Source organism: Ptiloglossa arizonensis, chromosome 12, assembly GCF_051014685.1.
Source record: "Ptiloglossa arizonensis isolate GNS036 chromosome 12, iyPtiAriz1_principal, whole genome shotgun sequence".
Classification (NCBI taxonomy): Eukaryota; Metazoa; Arthropoda; class Insecta; order Hymenoptera; family Colletidae; genus Ptiloglossa; species Ptiloglossa arizonensis.
This window is the reverse complement of record NC_135059.1, coordinates 12,702,677-12,720,295: the sequence shown is the minus strand read 5'-3', so window position 1 is coordinate 12,720,295 and position 17,619 is coordinate 12,702,677. Positions and strand designations below refer to the sequence as shown.

At 38.7% G+C, this 17,619-nt stretch overlaps 1 protein-coding gene across 1 annotated transcript in view; it reads right to left on the bottom strand.

The window, feature by feature from the left end:
- Nucleotides 1-237: 237 nt before the first annotated feature.
- The window catches only part of LOC143153538 (metabotropic glycine receptor), a 203,546-nt gene continuing 186,164 nt past the window's right edge, over nt 238-17,619 (bottom strand). Inside the window, exons 12-13 of the mRNA XM_076324882.1 lie at nt 2,282-2,522; nt 238-779 (exon numbers count right to left, since the gene is read on the bottom strand). Of these exons, the coding sequence (XP_076180997.1) occupies nt 487-779; nt 2,282-2,522 (534 nt within the window). The 3' untranslated portion in view covers nt 238-486. The remainder of the gene's footprint in view (nt 780-2,281; nt 2,523-17,619) is intronic.

Sequence of the window (17,619 nt, the reverse complement as noted above, 5' to 3'; positions counted from 1 at the left end):
GCGCGATTCGTGCCAAAACTGAGAGCTACCGTTCCTCGCGTGCATCGAACGGTGAAAAAGCGAAATCGTGTTCGAGGAAACATATCTCTTATACGAGTCTCCTTAAAAAGTATCGTCTTGGTTTCTTCTATATCTCCCCCCACCCCGACCCCATGACCACGCCCCTTCTTGGAAAACGGGTTTCGTTAAAAACTTGTGCGCGTCCGCGAAACGCGATCACCGTTGTCGGTGGTAATCATCGGAGACTCGAACGACGCTTTCAAGAGTGTTCACCGTGTACGTTATTCGTTTAAGTGCCGCTGAACAAATTTACCAATTACAAATGTACATTGTTTCGAGGGTAACGGTTCGATTCTCGCACATCGCGGGCTACTGCCCGCTTTAGAAAACGATTGAACGTGTTCATTGACGAACACCGGCTCGGTCCCCGTGACCTCGTCGGGAAACGAGCGAGTCAGACTTAGAGAGCACGGTTCGTGCTCGTTTTTACACAGTGACCTCCTCGGAGAACCTGCTCTTATCGTCCAGGTTGATGACAATGGCGTGTGTCCTGGCGTGACCCGATTTGCTCTTGCTCCTGTCCCTCGCCTCGATCTCCTTGTCCTCTTGCTTCGTCTCGAGCCCGATGTCCTCGGCGTTCGGTCTACCGGAAGTGGAGACGGCAACGTCGTTGGTCCTCGTTGTCTTCCTTGTCTCCGGTGGGACCGTGGTCTCGCTCGCCTTCGAGTTCTTCTCGACGCAGGCTTGACATATCCTCTCGTCTTTGGGCTCGTCGCCACCTGGAGCAGACGCGCGAACGTGTCCACGATTCACGAGATTCGTCTCGAGTGTATCGCGTGCGAGTGCGTGGGAAATTGAAGCGGACGGGATGCGAGAGCGAGGCTTTTTCGCGCGGCGACGATCGAGGAGCGAGCCAAACAGTTCGAAGCTCGTGGAACTTCGAGTAGAAGTAGCGTGCGTTGTTGGAAAGATGACCGGTGGGAGGGTGGAGAGGTAGGTGGGCGTACCTCGCTGACTCCGCCCACCTTTCGCTCTCCCACTACCGCACCGCCTACTTCGCACTGGTTCGCTTCGTCTCGACGCGTCCCATTCTGGAACGTTGATCAGCGAAAGGAATGCAGGTACGATTGGTCGTGGCAGACGCGCGAATATATGTTTTGCGTCAAAATTGTCCATAGTCGGAGATAATCTCAGTGTATTATTAACCGAAATGGTTTCATCTACTAGTAATCGTGTCGTTTGACAAAGTGGAGGAATATAATGCGTCGAGATGAAGCGATAGTGGGGGAGAGCGAAAGAGGTTAAGTGGAATCAGCGAGGTATCCCTCTGTACCGTTCTGTTTATTATTTTTCTAGCAAAACATAGAATATAAAACCATTTCGGTCGAAGTACAACTATGATTAATATCTATTATATATTTATTATATCTATTATACATCTATGATTAAGAACACATGTGCCTATAGGCGTGGCTAATCCACTACGACCAATCGCACCCGCATTCTTTTCGCTAGTCAACTTTCTAGCAACGCACAGTAGAGAACTTTAATACGTACGTATAGATAGATCTGAATAATATTTCGAAGATGTAAACGAATTTACAATGAATCTTCTTTAAAACAAACTCCTTTAAAAAATTGTTTCGAAGAGAAAGCAGAAATGAATTGGATAATACAGAAGGATAAAAACCCTACTATCGTTGATCCAGCAATAGTGTAAGCAAAGTAAATAATAATATGTAAAATTTCGAATCAATTGTACCAACTTAGTCTCTGATTAGAAATTACAGCAACGCGGTAACGGTTATAATTTGGAAGTCAATTTAAATAGAGCACACGCTTGTACGAATTTGTTTTTGTATTCCCGATCTACCGTTCAAGTAATTTCTCAGTTTCGTCCGAGTGTTCGAGCATTGGTTCCTATTTTACGGTTATCCATTTGCGAGAGGGATAGTATTATATAAACTTGGGTTTAAATTGTTCCTTTCGTATGCAAATATAGTATGCGGATAATGTAATAACGAAAAGCGTGGAACGAACAATTAAAGAGGAAAAGGATCGATACCAGGTTTAAGCGGAATCAACAAACATCGGCTAGTGGCGGAGAAAGAACGTTAACAAGTAGTCGATGTTTAAGGACACAAATAAGAGTTAGATCGCAACGAAGAATCAACGACGAAAGAATTAAAAAAATGTAAGTTCAAGAGTTTCCTTCGTACGTTGGAAAGTTTAGAGATGAAATCAGGGGAGTTGAATATATCGACGCGAATAGCTAGCCTACCTTTTTGGTCCACGTCGCCCTGATAGGATCCTCCGACATCCGTTTCAACGATCGCTGTGGATCCATTGAGATCGTCCAGTCTCATGCTCGAGGAGATCGCCTGGATCGTGGACACTCTGGTTTCGGCACGATTCGCAGCTTCTTGCATCGCTGCAAGTTTGTTTACCAAGTGGTGATTTCCAAGGAGGACGTTCTTTTCCTTTAGAACCTCTAATTGATTGATAAATCGACGGAACTCCTCCTGAAACAAGGAACAAATGAACGGAAGGTTAGGTACAAACTAGGAGTAATCGCGTCTAAGGAATACAGTATTGTGACCAACTAATAAACAATGGATGATAATTAATCTCTAACGAATAACGAGCAGTAAATAATACAAAACGATGACTAGTATGTTACGACGTTACGAATAATTGGTAACTGGTCTGAAGTTATAGACAATAGTCCGTGGATCGTGTACCGTGAGTATAACAAGTATGAAAGAAGTAACGACTGGTCAGTGAACGCTTAATTATCGACGAGATTCTGTTTCCGAATACGTCACGCTCTAGCACCGTGAGTCGTTGACATTCAATGTGCCGTAATTGTGGATTCACCAGTCCGCTCGTAATTGATTTAAACAGCCCGTATAATCTGATCGTCATTTGTAATTTACAAAACGTTCATTTTACCGATAATTGAGTGCCATCGACGGTGTCTAAATTCACAACTTCATCATTAATGTCACTCGGCCGTGTCTAAATGGTAATTAAAATGCGACATTTTGGGAGTACCCGCTTCAAGTACGTCGTTAAACATGGCGCGTTTATTATTCTGCATTCAAAGTAGGAAGAACCTTCTGCTTAATTGAACGTGAAATATTAAATACACTATGGATAAAGATATTAATCAAGTTGTAATGGTTAAGTTGGCTCGGAGTTAAGTCCGGATCGGTGATTTCAATCGAGTGTCAAATATTGAATAAAATACGAATAAAAATATCGATCGAGTTCCATGTGGCTAGACATTTTGATTCAAATCTGTGTTACGCGTAACCAGACTTATTTTGCATCGACAATCGATTCGTAAGTGTATTGTCAAACTTGATCAAAGACGGTTCTATAAAATCTTGAACATTTGATTCAGCAATTTCTAAAGCGTCGCGTTCTTTGGTACCGATTTAGTTTCGCGATAGCCAATGTTGTTGTTTCAATGGCACGTTGATTAGATCCGTTCCAATCTGCACCGAGATCAAACATTAATCACCAAAGTAGCCGCAACGTGTACCGAAACGTTGCCGGGGCCTTCGTAGCGAAATCACGAAGATTGCAATTAAAAATAATCGTTTGATTTCATAGAGTTCTGTAAAGGGCAACCCTACAGGAAATCCGCTTAACAAGCAGATCTTCCTAATGAAGTTTCCAAGAGGCGGTTACAAAGACTACGAAAGTTATACCGGTAAACCCCTCGCGGTACCGTGTAAGCTTATTAAGGGACTAAACGAAGGGCGTGATGTTTAACCTTATTTAATATTATTGTTGGAGATTCGTCAAAGCAAATGTCAACCTCGTTACACCGCGCCCGGGTTAAACTTCCTTGAAATACGATACTTTATTCCATAGGATGATCCAATAACTACCGGCAGCTTATTTTCATATTTGTATAACGAAAGTTGCACAACAGAGACCACTTCGTTCTAAAGTGGACAAGAATTTTTTTCTAAATGTAGTCAATTATGAATAAACTAGTAAAGTGAATAAAGCAATAATAATGGTAATAATAGTAATAATAATAATAAAGCTACAAGGATCACCTCAATTTCTTCAAATAAATGCTCCGTTTTTATATTTGTATTTTAATATTGCGCGTTAAGGAAAAGTACATTGATTTATATCGCGATAATGCAAGGCCATTCAAGATCGTGGAAAATTAATTACAAAAGTGTATCAAAGAGAAACAGCGTTCGCAATTAGAATACGTGACACGCGGGTATGCGTTGAACAAAGACGCGAATTTTATTCATTTATGGCAGATTCCGATATATGGGGAATGTAATATAAAATTTATAAAGAACACGTTTCACGAATTAATATAATAATATTAATATTTCATTTCGCGTATACGCATGTACGTTGCATTCGTTTAGCAGGTGTTTTTCATACTCGCGTACATCGTAAACGTATGTACAGGATCCGTGGTCTAGCAAGAAAAGTGATTTCCCGACTTTGGTATTAATTTTCTTTCCGATGTGTACGTCATGTTACTTTCCGCAAGATGCCACGCAAAATTTGTTTGGGAAACTTCTTCGTATTCCGAACAGTTTGCAAGATAACACCGAAGGGTGGAAGTTTCAAGGGTGGTTTCACCCTTCGACTTGAGTTACCACAGTGAAAAAAATATCTATTCCTTATTGTCGGCTGCTTCGCAAGTTTGCAAAGTTTCGCAGAATTATGTAGACGAACACCTCCCAGACCGAAGTGATTTTTGCGAATTAAAACGAAAATCAATTACACGTGGAAAAGTTCGAGTCGTTAAATTTCGACGACAGGGCACCTCGTTGAAAAGAAGAAACAATTTTCGATGCGCAAGATCTATAGTTTCGTTCATGCTCGTTTCAATTGACTGAAAATTAAATCCAATTCTTCGATTTTGATCGATTGAATTTTCCACTCGTCGAATGTAAACGTTTATTCAAAGGAGGTCTCCGACCGGATTGAATTCTCGCGATGAATTTCTACTAATAAATATACGATACCAACTTGAATTCTATATTACGAATGCTACGATACGAACCAGAAACAATTCATTGGTAAATATCGCTCAATGAAACGAGGTAAGTGGTATATTTGGAACGATAAAAAATGTTTCCACGTTTACTAAATATCGATGGTACAAGTATCGAAATAAAAAGGAGCATTATCCACGTTTTCCTACATTAAATCCCTCGATTCGAAGAATTTATTTCAATCGAAATAAGAACCATTGGGAATCAACATCGTTTCGACGAACGAGCTGCGAATTTCTTTGCTCGAGTTGCAGAGATCGTACGAGCGTGTTGCTGAAACATTTTTAATTACGCTACGATCTCGAAAAGTCTGTTCAGCCCGAAGGGGCTGTTTAAATTTCATTGGAGAGTGAACGGGTATCGTTCGATCCTGCAAAGTGCGTCGGCGGCTATTTAAAATTCCCGAAGGGATCGCCGGAAGCGCGACAAGAATCGTTCCAGCGATTAAACAGCTCCGGTGGCGCGGATTCCAGACTGGTTGCATTAGCCCTCGACAAAAGGTAGCGTGAAAAATATTATACGCGGGGCTTTTACGGCGACGAAGATTGCCGGAGAATCGCAAAAAGCCTGGAAAATTGCGTCGACCTCGAAAATATGGTCGTTGGAACGCGGAAAAAAAGAGGACTGCCTGATGGTTCCGACTTTGACATTTGATTGTCGACGATGGTCCTTCGTTCCGCGTGATCATCGAAGAATATTCCCTCGCAATAGTGATTCGCGTGAACGTCACGTTCTCTTGTCAAGGTGCGACAAACGTTGAACGTTGAACGTTGTCGTTGAACATTGAAACGTTAAATATTATCGTTAAACGTTGAACGTTGAAGGTTGAACGTTGTCGTTAAACGTTGAACATTGAACGTTGAACGTTGAAAACTTGTTTCCACATTCCAAAAAGAAGTTAAAATAATCGGTAACGTTTGACATTGTATTCTGTGACTTTTCGTTTAAATTCTTCCTGGGAGTTATTGTCGTATTGTCACAAATATTTCAAAGGTAGTTTGCATTATTCTATCTCACTCTTCTTCGTTCCTAAGAAAAGTACTAAATGTATAATCGAGCAATAGAAAAGTTCCCTTGTGTCCACAAAGACCACGACGAGGGTTAAGCAAACGATTGAATCATAATGGGAGAGTATGTACTGTAAGTGGACGAAAAGAATGCATTTGGAGTTGCGACAACGATTGTCCTTCGTTCGGCACGTTCCTCGAAAAGTATCCCCTCGCAATAGCGATTTTCTTATCCAGCTGCGACGATCGTCTATGTAACTACCATTGAAATTATTAGTCGAAATTATCTACATTAACGGGATAGTATTTTGCAAAAGCGATTCGAGCCGAAAGCGATTAAAAAATAATCTACCATCGTACAGAGCTTTCGTGAAAATTTTCATTCTCTTGATAAAGGTACACGTTGAATATCCTTTTCGTTCTTAACTTTATACCACGTCGTTCAATATACTCATTGTACAACAAAGGTGATTATACTCCAAGCTGGACTATATACATTTTTATTATCCGATTACATTTTCCATTCAACCACGAGTCTCCAGAATATGGTTGGCACGTTCGTGGTTTTGACACGATAAAGACGAATATTCTGCGATGTTTTATTCAAACTCTTGCCGGGAGATATTGTCGTTCGTTGAGTAAACAATTGAACCATAATCGAGGAGTATCTACTGTACACTCCCGAGAATATTACGTTTGAAGTTACGGCGGGTCGTATTCGTTCGGGGGCCATTCACTTAAGTGCGAAGAGGGGATTGTTCGTAGTTACAGTGCCGTCTTTAGAGATTCCGGCTCCCACTGTTCTCATTCCAATATAATCGAAAAGTTTTCACGCGTCAGAAATTGTGCAATGCACAATATATTTAAAAAAAATATATTTTTCAGGAAAGTACGTACAATTTATAGTTTTTCACTTAAATTTACTAGAATAATAATGTCGTTCTAAAAGCAGATTAAACAAAATTGGTTACCGCAACTGTTACAATTACGTTCGTTAATTTTGTTACAAAATTTGAATTTAACGTTAAGTTACCAACAAGTAAGGGGCTCCTTAAGTGCAAAGCTCCCATTTGCCCGATGCTAAGAGCGGTGCTGCACATCTGTCTCGAGAACGACCGAGGACACAACCTTAAATTAATTTATGAGCGCGTAAATAAACGAGAAATAATGTTTGATAATTTTTGAAAGATAAACCAAAATTCGTGGAACATTTCAAAGTTATCACGTAAATAAATAACTCTCTGGAAAATGTATTATAGTTTCATCCCTCGAATAATTTTAAACTCAACACGTAGCTATAAATATAATACTCGAATCGATATTCCAAAACACTGTTCAATTGCGTAGTCCATGCATCTACGATACGGTATATGTCTACAATACCTAATCTAGTCCACGCGATGGTACAAATGGTGACGGAGACCATTTGAATAGAATTATCGAAATTATCGTAACGAGGGGCACGAACGACAAAAGTGTTCCAATTTCGTTCGGTTCGAGGTACTAATCACAGCGCCGATCATCCATTTATCTTCATCATGGGCGATCAACGATTGCAAGTTGACCGTGTTTCATCGGAAAACTTGAAACTCGTTCTTAATCACCAACTTACATGGGACTAATCGACTTTCGCGATCTCGCACTGCGCGATCGAGCTTTAATAACGACGATAGCATCGACTTTCCGATATCGAAACTGATGTCGAAAAATCGAATTTCTTTTTATTTTCCTAAAGTTCGAAGTGTGTAAAATATTATGTCGAAAAGATATTTCGAAATTCGAACGTTCAGCGAAGTTGCAACAACAAATAAACTTCTTTTTCCGATCATCCGATTTTTTTCAAATTTTATACAGATATTCTACATAGAGTATTCTACAATATTGCGTAAGATTTTTTAAATATATTAACTGTTTAATTTTTTCTGAACGTTTAAAGTTGTTTCTTTTGGATAAAAAATAATCGCTTTCTCTTCAAACATCGACCATTTCTAGAATGATTAAAATTTTCGAAAAATCGTACACTACATATCGGATAAAATGTTTCCCCAGAAGGTGTTCTGTAAATCGCTAATAACTTCGCCATTTTGTATAATTTTTCATTCGCAAAATTGCAAAACGAAGCTGAGACTTATATTCGTATCCTCCGAAAAGGACTACATTTTTCGTTTGGTAAGTACCTGCGAAAAAAAATTCGGAAAATGTACCTATTATTCTTCGACGTCTCTTAGCAGTGTCCCCCCGTTGAACGCGTTGCAATACGTTTATGGTGGTGATTCGCGCGTGTTTGGCCCACTTGGGCACTTCACCGACTTCCTTTGAACGAGGCGTAACCGAACTAGATGTCTATTGAGGCCTGGCGGCTTCCTGATCCTCTATTAATTGCAGCTCTGCCTTCACAAGGCCGGTTAATACGGCGTTATCGAACTCTACAGGTCGCCTAGGATGTTCTGTGTCTCGGACATTATCGTGGCCAGTCCTATATGCTTGTCTCTGGTCCCTAGGGCGTGCTCGTTACAGTAATTCCCGCTTTCAAGTGACACTATCGGGACCGTCAATTCACTTGAAAGCGGGGTGGGTAGCGATTTTTATCTCGAACCACGCTCGATTAGGATCGCTCTCGCCCGCGGCCGACAGAGAATGGGTCAGAATTCATTCGCGATGCGATGAAAATAATCGACCGCTACCACCGAGTACCGCGCCTCGGAAAATATTAAATAAGTAATTGCTTCGTTAATTTTTTACGATATGCAAAATTGTTTTCGTCTTTCTCCTGCCTGGAGCATCGTGGCGAGGAGACTTTCGTGGATCTATACCGCGTCATTTTTGTTCAATTACGTAAAAACATTTATATTTGTACAAGCATTGGTACAAAATTTTGTTTAAACTCGAAGATCACTCATCATTTTGTCCAGTGATTTAATTCAGTGACTTTGGGTAAAATTAGACTCCAGGCAGTACACGAATCTTCGACTTTTTACACGATCGAGCATAAACGAAGGTATTGTTTACGAAAATAGTCGAATGTTTCTCGAAGGTTGAATTTATCGTCCGGATAATAATTCCGATATGCAGAAAAATGAAAGAAATTACTTATTTAATATTTTTCGAGAATCAAAATTCTGGTCGACAATGAGATTTAAGTTAGAACATTTAGTGAATATTCGAATAATTTTTATTTCGTATAAATTGTTAGTTAAATAAAAAAATAGCACCTGGTATTGGACATGATACTCCGCAGGTTGGTCGAGATCTACTCGTCAAAAGGTTGACGTATTTATCGCGAGAAGGTGTGCTTGATTATTGTCACAGTGGAAAACAATTTACTGCACGTTGGTCAGTGTTCACCCTGTCATTTCGCATTTATTGCGGAACGGCACGATCATACAGTGCACCTTTTGTCATATAATTTACGTTGCACACCAGCCCACGCGAATATTCCATTTTGTTCCTAACCTACACGTACAAATGAACCGTAGCAATTATTACGGTTAAGCACGATCGCGCGTTATCCTTTTCTTTTTTTAAATTATTTTATCTATAAGGTCGCATCAACTACACGGTCAACAGCGACCACGACCTTATTTTAATCGCAGACTTTAGTTTTATCCGATAGGTTATGTTTCCTTAATGTCCACATGTAGGGAGTTAATTAAAATTAAACAAACGCATACGTAGTCCTTTATGGACATAAAAATTGAAGAAGAAAATACTTTACTCGATATTCAATCGCGCAAAATACGTATAGTATAAAAACAAATATGGAAATGCAATCGAACAAGTGTGTACAAACTATGTGTTGCACTATGCATATTGTATTACGTAAATATATCTGGAATAAATTTTCAATTGTTCTCAAAGAAGGCTCGCTTCGTGCTTAATACCAATAAGGAGATTTTTCATTCTTAATCCTGTCGATGTATCGCATACGAGTGAAAGACAATACTAACGATTTTCGTATCGATCCAACGATTCCTGATACACGAGCCAATCGGTGCAAACACGTTAGATGTCTTAACCTGTATATTGAACTTAATCCCCATCTCTATTCAAGGGTCATTCGCGACACATAAACATAAACAGTTACTTCCTCTCACGGTCCAATGGGGAGGGGACGAATCTGGTGCTTGAATCCGATATAGAAATGGTCGCTTGAAAGCGGGAATTACTGTACATCTTTAAAGAAACGACTGCGAATGAAGAACTTACAGACGTGTATATATAATAATAAATACGTATCTTGTTTCAACTGGGTACTCGTTCGAATTGAACTCATCTTTGACCTCGAAACAAATTTCGACCCCCGAAAATGATCGTGAGCCAACACAAATTTCGTTCGAATGTCGTATGATTGGCAACGTTACGTAAAAAAAAACATTTCTCCCATTAATATACGAATCAGTCGATGCATCTCCCTCGATAAATACGAGCAACCGATTATTTGTAAATATTGTCCAAAAATTTCTGTTCCGACGTGTGAAAAATTATACAATTTTCGTCAAAAAAATTTGATCTCATCTCTGGTCGTTTTCGAGTGAACTCTTCGATGTACGATTTCCTTAAATTCGAAATAATCGCAACGAGAAAATAATAACGCTATTTCTTATCGTCTATTAAGATCAGCCTTTTCACGAGTGCAGTTCCTTCCATAGACCGGTCGCGGTACAGTGATAAAACGTGTGCAAAATCCATCTTCCTTCTCCCTTCTTGGCAATTACTTATAGTACATCTCGTGTCTCGTTATCTCAGACTCGGAACTCGACGCGCGCTTTAGACCCGGTTACAAGTAATCCCCGGGGTAGCAGATGCAAACTTAGAACCCGACGGTGTTTCATCCGATTAGGTTAAGATAGATTTGAATCGGCGATGAGACAATCCCGCCTGATTAAGTTAAAACGGATGGCGAAACCATCGATGTAACGGAAACAGACGTAGAGGAGAATCGAATTCTATCGAGATATCTTTGCAGTATTGGGGACGACCTTCGTAGCTTTATCGGGGAATGTAAGCCTCTGTACGATATCGGCAATGGTGAATCGGCTTCTCTAATGTCGATGTCGTAATTAACGCATTGCAGTACGGAGCCCTATTAATCGGCTTTTCGTACAATAGGACCTGACGGTTCGATGCCTGCTAATCGGTATCTGGCCGCATAGCGTGGCGGTACATACGGGGTGTCCCGAACAGAGACGGACATCGTTCCACTACGTAGGAATTTATCATTCACAGCGAAACGCAAAGTCGCCAAAAGAATCGATCGGATTCGGTTACCATTTAACGCGAAATATTCCATAAAGTTTACCGTTACACAAATCAACGTAGAAATGTTTATCGTTCTATAGGGAAATGTAGAAATTTCTACCGTGTAGAAATGTTTACTATTTTATAGAGAAATGTAGAAATGTTTACTATTTCGTAAAGAAGTGTGGAAATGTTTATCATTCTATAGGGAAATGTAGAAATGTTTACTATTTTATAGAGAAATGTAGAAATGTTTACTATTTCGTAAAGAAGTGTGGAAATGTTTATCATTCTATAGGGAAATGTAGAAATGTTTACTATTTTATAGAGAAATGTAGAAATGTTTGCTACTCCGTAGAGAAATGTAGAAATGTTTACTATTTTATAGAGAAATGTAGAAATGTTTGCTACTCCGTAGAGAAATGTTCACTATTTCGTAGAGAAATGTAGCCATGTTTATTATTCTATAGGGAAATGTAGATATGTTTACTGCGTGGAGATTTTTACCGTGTAGAAATGTTTACTACTCCACAGGGAAATGGGGAAATGTTTGTTATACCGTAGAGAAATGTTGAAATGTTCACTATGTAGAAATGTTTGCTATTCCATAGAGAAATGTTGAAATGTTCACTATGTAGAAAAGTTTACCATTTCATAGAGAAATGTAGAATTGTTTAATATTCCATAGAGAAATGTAGAAGTGTTTACTATTTCATAAAGAATACTAAAAGTATTCTACAGGATGGTCGTTCTATTCTAAATATTTCGTATAGTATCAATTTTGGAACAGATGTACTGCAAAATTTATAAATGTGAAAATTGTAAAATTTAGAAATATAATGTAATATTTACATTATAAAAATTGATCGTTTTTTCGGATTGCGTCAAAATAGTCTAAATAATAGCGAAATGTTATTATTTAAAACAGTTAAGTTAGGTAGGCATCTTGTATACGTTTACAAGATTTATTATTTTAAACAAATTACTCTTATGAATTTAGAGTATAATTTGTCCAAACTTAACAACAAGCTCATTCTCGATAATCACGTACAAAAAGAATCGTTCGAACTACGGTATCGAAACGAAATCGACTTGTTACTCGAGACGCAAATATATCAATATTAAAGTACCATCTGTATATTATCTTCCTGAAATTACATTTCACTGCGTAGCCAATCAACTGTTGCACATTCGAGCACGAAAGTCGACCCTGTACCGTATTATATCGTATCAATGTTCATAACGCGCGCAATAAATTACGTTATTGTATTAATTTCGACTATTTTCAACGTGGTCCAATTTAGGTGGCGGTTCGAATAAGGTAACCAGACAGAGTACCAATATTGCAAACACTTTGGGAACAAAATTCGATTCCCCAACCGCCAGTTTCCGTTCCACCCATGGATTTGCCCTTCGTCTTACCCTAATCACACGAAATTGTCGCATTACTGATTGAAATCTGTCTTAATCTGATCGGATGAAACTGTCAGATTCTCAGTTTGCATCTGTTCCCCCAAGGGATTGTTCTTAACCCCCTCTAAACATTGTATACTGTCTATCCAAGATGTATAATTCGCCCACGAAAAGAAGGCACAGCGTGTTTACATCCTCCCTCCTCCAGTAGTCTACTGTCGCTCGTACGCTCGCACGAGAGAGAATACTACGTCATTGGTGTAGCCTTCTAATCAAATGTTAGCTATTAAGAAACAGAATGACTTCGTTCCTATTTAAATACTATTACCGATTCGATAACTTTCTCGTAACGAAAAAGTGAGTTTAATTTTATATTTGTAATAATCGTTAATATTTTGAATATTATTTATAGTAAAAAGAACTAATTTGTATTTGTTAAAAATAATATAACTCTGCTTAAACTCATCTCTTTATCTAAATAAATTCTACATAATCACAATTTTCACAAAAACAAGTCACACCGATATCAAAACGAGCATAACCTTTACATTATTATGGGAAGAGGGAGGATGTAAACACGCTGTGCCTTCTTTTCGTGGGTGGTTAATACCATCGATTTAACTCCTAAGCCAGAACCCGAAATAACGAGACAAAATATGTCTGTCACTGTATAATAACCAAGAACAAGTATTTTTCTTATTGTCGAGGCTACAGATACGATTGCAGTGTAGAAAATGCAGCAGGTGTACGACGATTTCTCTATTCAGGCAATCAATTATATTCAAAGAGTGGAATTATCCCTAAATATGCTTACGTATTTCCAGCGACCGATCGATAGAGATGGAATTGAAATTCGATATATATATATTCGGAATGCGATACAATTTCAATACCCAAAGGATAGGATTATGGAAGACGATAAATTGCTAGAAGACGAGCCACGTTTCAGACGACTTTTTGTCACCAAGAACGAAGAGAAATTACGACAATAAAGAAATTCAAATCCACGTGAAAAATGCATCGACCGCAGCGATCAGATACGACAAATCCATAGAAAAAAAGGACTACGTAGACACGGTTTTCGAACGAGGCTGGACAAGTAGGAGATTGTTCGATGGACAAGAAGAAACTATTATTTGCAATTTTGCACTTTCTCCTTGCAAAGTATTCGTGCATTGAATTTGAATCGGTTGGATAAATGATTACGTTTAGATAATACGCGGTGATCGGATAAATTGGATCTGTATCCAAAGAAATGGTTAATTACCATTTTGTAGACTGCATTCGATGTTCGACTAAATTAAACAGATACATTGCGAACAAAGCAGCAGAGGTAGAGAATCCATCTCTGTCGTCTATTCAGTTAGCCAGAACGTTGGAGAACTAATTTACGAGAACGGTAAGAATAACGAAAACACGAATTTTATTTACGATGAACAAGAATAGAGATGAAAAACGGAGACCGTAAATCGCGTGAAAATAATTAAACAAGGAAAATACTTTATCTTAACCTGTCCGAAGTATGAAGTATTCCATGATAAATATAAATTAAACCTGCCTAAATTCGTTGATCCAATAATATAATAATCCTTCTATTGTTCATGGCCAACGAGTTGATGCGACGTTAATCTATATTTAAAACAAAAATAAAAGAAATTCGGAAAGTAAAAATTTAAAATGGATCGACGAAACACATTTTTCTTAATTTTCCTCGTATAATGTATCGGCACGTCCTACAAAGTTTGTCGCAAAGTTTTGCTGAAAAAACTAGGACACTTTGTATATATCTATCGCAAAGCAAATAGACGAAGGACTTGGTTTCTATTCTCGCTCCAGGCGCCACAATATCTAGGCAGAGCCCTGATAAGAGAGTCGAACCAAGCGAGATAACAAAAGATAAGTTACAAAGGAGGGCAAGAGATTCCAACAAACAACACGAAGGATTCGAAGGGTTTCGGATGCAAATTATGCAAGTTGCACAAATACGAAAACGTATCAATGTCGTTTTCAATCTCGTGTTTATCAGATTTAACAACGCGAATAATAAATCTTAATTGGTCGCGTATCGTGAGTGTACACACAGGGTGTGTGTACCGTAACATGTGGAATCCACTTCCGGAATAGATTCTACGTATGAAAACAATGAAAAAAGTTCATGTAAACATGCGTCCTATTCGACTGTGTTTTCGAGCTATGACGAGTTGTGTGTTTGTATAATTATTTCGAAAGATATTAACGAGTGAACAATGCTATAAACGAAACCATGAATAGAATTTCAATGAAAGATTTGCAAATAAATGGATAGCTCATGGAGGTTCTATTGTCTGGCTTGTCAGTTTAAATTCAATGGATTATTATCTATAGCACTATCTGAAATCTATTGTGGTTATCAATAACGTTGTCAGTGTGTATCAATAGCATTGAAATGTTACACGAAAGAATAGTAAAGGGTTTCTATACATTTTGAACAATTCCTGGACAAATGGAAAGGTTAAAAGTGTCGATAAAGAAACTCTCCATAACTCGAAAACAAGGTCGAATAGGACGTATGTTTGCACGAACTCTTTCTTATTGTTTTCGTGTGTAGAATCTACTCCTGAAGTGGGTCGCATATGCTACGGGACACTTTGTATATTGACACGTGTTTACGTAAATATTGAACAAAAGAGTACCAGGAACGGATTCTCGGGGAACACCTTTAATAATAGAAAAATCGTATTCGAAATAAACTTATTCTACTCGTCCATAAATAATGTATTCAAAAAAAAAAATTAACTCAGAATGATTGACGAGTTGTAAAATCGAATCGCGTGTTGTCGGAGTCTTATTAAATTCACAGTCTGTCGTTGATTCAAAACGGTTGGAAAACACTGATCCAAGTGTTCAATTGGATCAAAATCGAGACTCCCAGGTGAGTACGGTGATCGACAATCTAATAGGAAAAGGGGGTTTGGCGTAATTGAGAACAATTTGCCGAGTGTATTCGGAAAGGTAGGGTCGCTGGAAAGTTGTAACACTCGGTGTTAGGTCAAAGTTGGGTAAATGTAGCTATTAACGGGTTGCGAGCACTCGTGTGAAAAGCGTTTATAATGTTACAACCGAGTAATGTATGCAATACGATGCGCGTTTAAAGTACGGATGATGGTAGCAGAGATGTGCAATAACGCTTTTGTAGCGCTGCGACTGCTGTGTAAACCAAATTGCACAACCAGTATAATATCGGTGGAACTGGTAAACCTTGGCAGTCGCGAGACACCGAGTTCGTTGAAGACTTTGGAGAGGAGAGGAGCACGGGTGATGGAACGATGGGAATTTAAAGTAGAAGCATTAGGTGTTACGTGGACAGGATAAACTGTAGAATGTTTCCAAGTTGCGGGTACATTACCGAAGAAAATGGAGAAGTTAACGATGCGGAGCAGCGAGTCAAACAAGAAACCAGAATGGAATCAAGAAAGTAGAATAGGGCCGGGAATCTAGCGGGAATTGAAGAAAGTGAGTTGGACTTTGTTGAAGATAACGGTTCCCGGGAGAAAGAGGATAGAAAATAAATTGTAATTTTACATTTCAAGAAAGTATTGTCTGCTCGTGAGAAGAAGGCTAACGAAGTCTTTCCACCCCCACTCTACTAACTCTCCTACCACTGCGCGCATTGCGACTATTGGTCGCTGTCGATCCACGTCACGGTCTCGGCCAATAGCGGCAATGGGCGTGATAGTAGGGGAGCCAATAGAGTGGCAACGGAACAATCGTTAGCCTTCTTCTTGAGGATGGACAGTAGAATTTGTTCCAAGTTGCGAGATTTTTGGAAGAGTGAACATTTGAAAATAGCTCTCGATAAAATACTGGTTAAAGTGACTATCGTTGGAAAAGCTCGTTTACAATGCGGTGTATCGAAAAGAATTTTATTATTTATGAAATTGGAAATTCATAGCAAAATTCGAAGTGAATTTAATATAATCGTTAATTGCTCTTCTATTACGATGTCTACGATCTTTCGATCGATATCAAAACGAACTTTACGGTTACGTAAACGTCTTGTGTATTTTGTACAAACGTTAAAGCGGGGTAAATATAACACGTGAAAAAAAAATTAAGATAGCACTTTTAAAAGTCTACAGTAACGCACGTTTGTATCTCTCGAATGTTTCGTTTGAAAGAAATTCCTTTAGCTGTCTAATTAATTAAGTGTAACATATGAATTCGGTAAAAAACTTTTGATCTTGCAAATCGATATTTTTCCATAAAAGATCAGAAGAGTAAGTTGATGTTTCACTGGTGCCCTCGTCGATAAAATTGACCCAGAAAATTTTGCCTTAGACGTGGCTCTATGTTCCACATAATCTGGTATTAGAGTTCGTAAAATAGAATTTTATTGTTAGCGGCGAGCTTCTAAGGCAAGATTTGCTAGGTCATCCTTAAGGACCAGTTTACCGGCAAAACGTGAACGGAACGTTTATTTATTTTTCTAATTTTTTTACGAATTCACGTTCCACGCCTCGTAGAAATAATTTCTACGAAGAACCCTTCCTCTTTGCACCTAAGTAGATAATACCCCATTAGCGTCAACCGCTAGAGGAATTTCCAGTACTACTGTTATTTTAGGAAATACAGAAGCACGATTACACGAATTATTCGAGCGTTTGTTATCCGGAGAGAATATACACGTGTGTTATCGTACATTGGCTACTTTTTTATCAAAACGTTCTGTCATCACTGCTATACCAACAACTATACCACCAAATTGCTCGTTAAGGTTTCAGGTAAAGGTTTTATTTAAGTATGGGTTTATAACACGCATACCAGGAACAGGTTATTTTGAAGTAACATCTGCTAGTAACGTTTGCGTCTCAACCGACTAATTGTCCGAGGAATTAGGCTCATAGAAATTTCTTTACTGTCACGTACTTTTCGTGAAA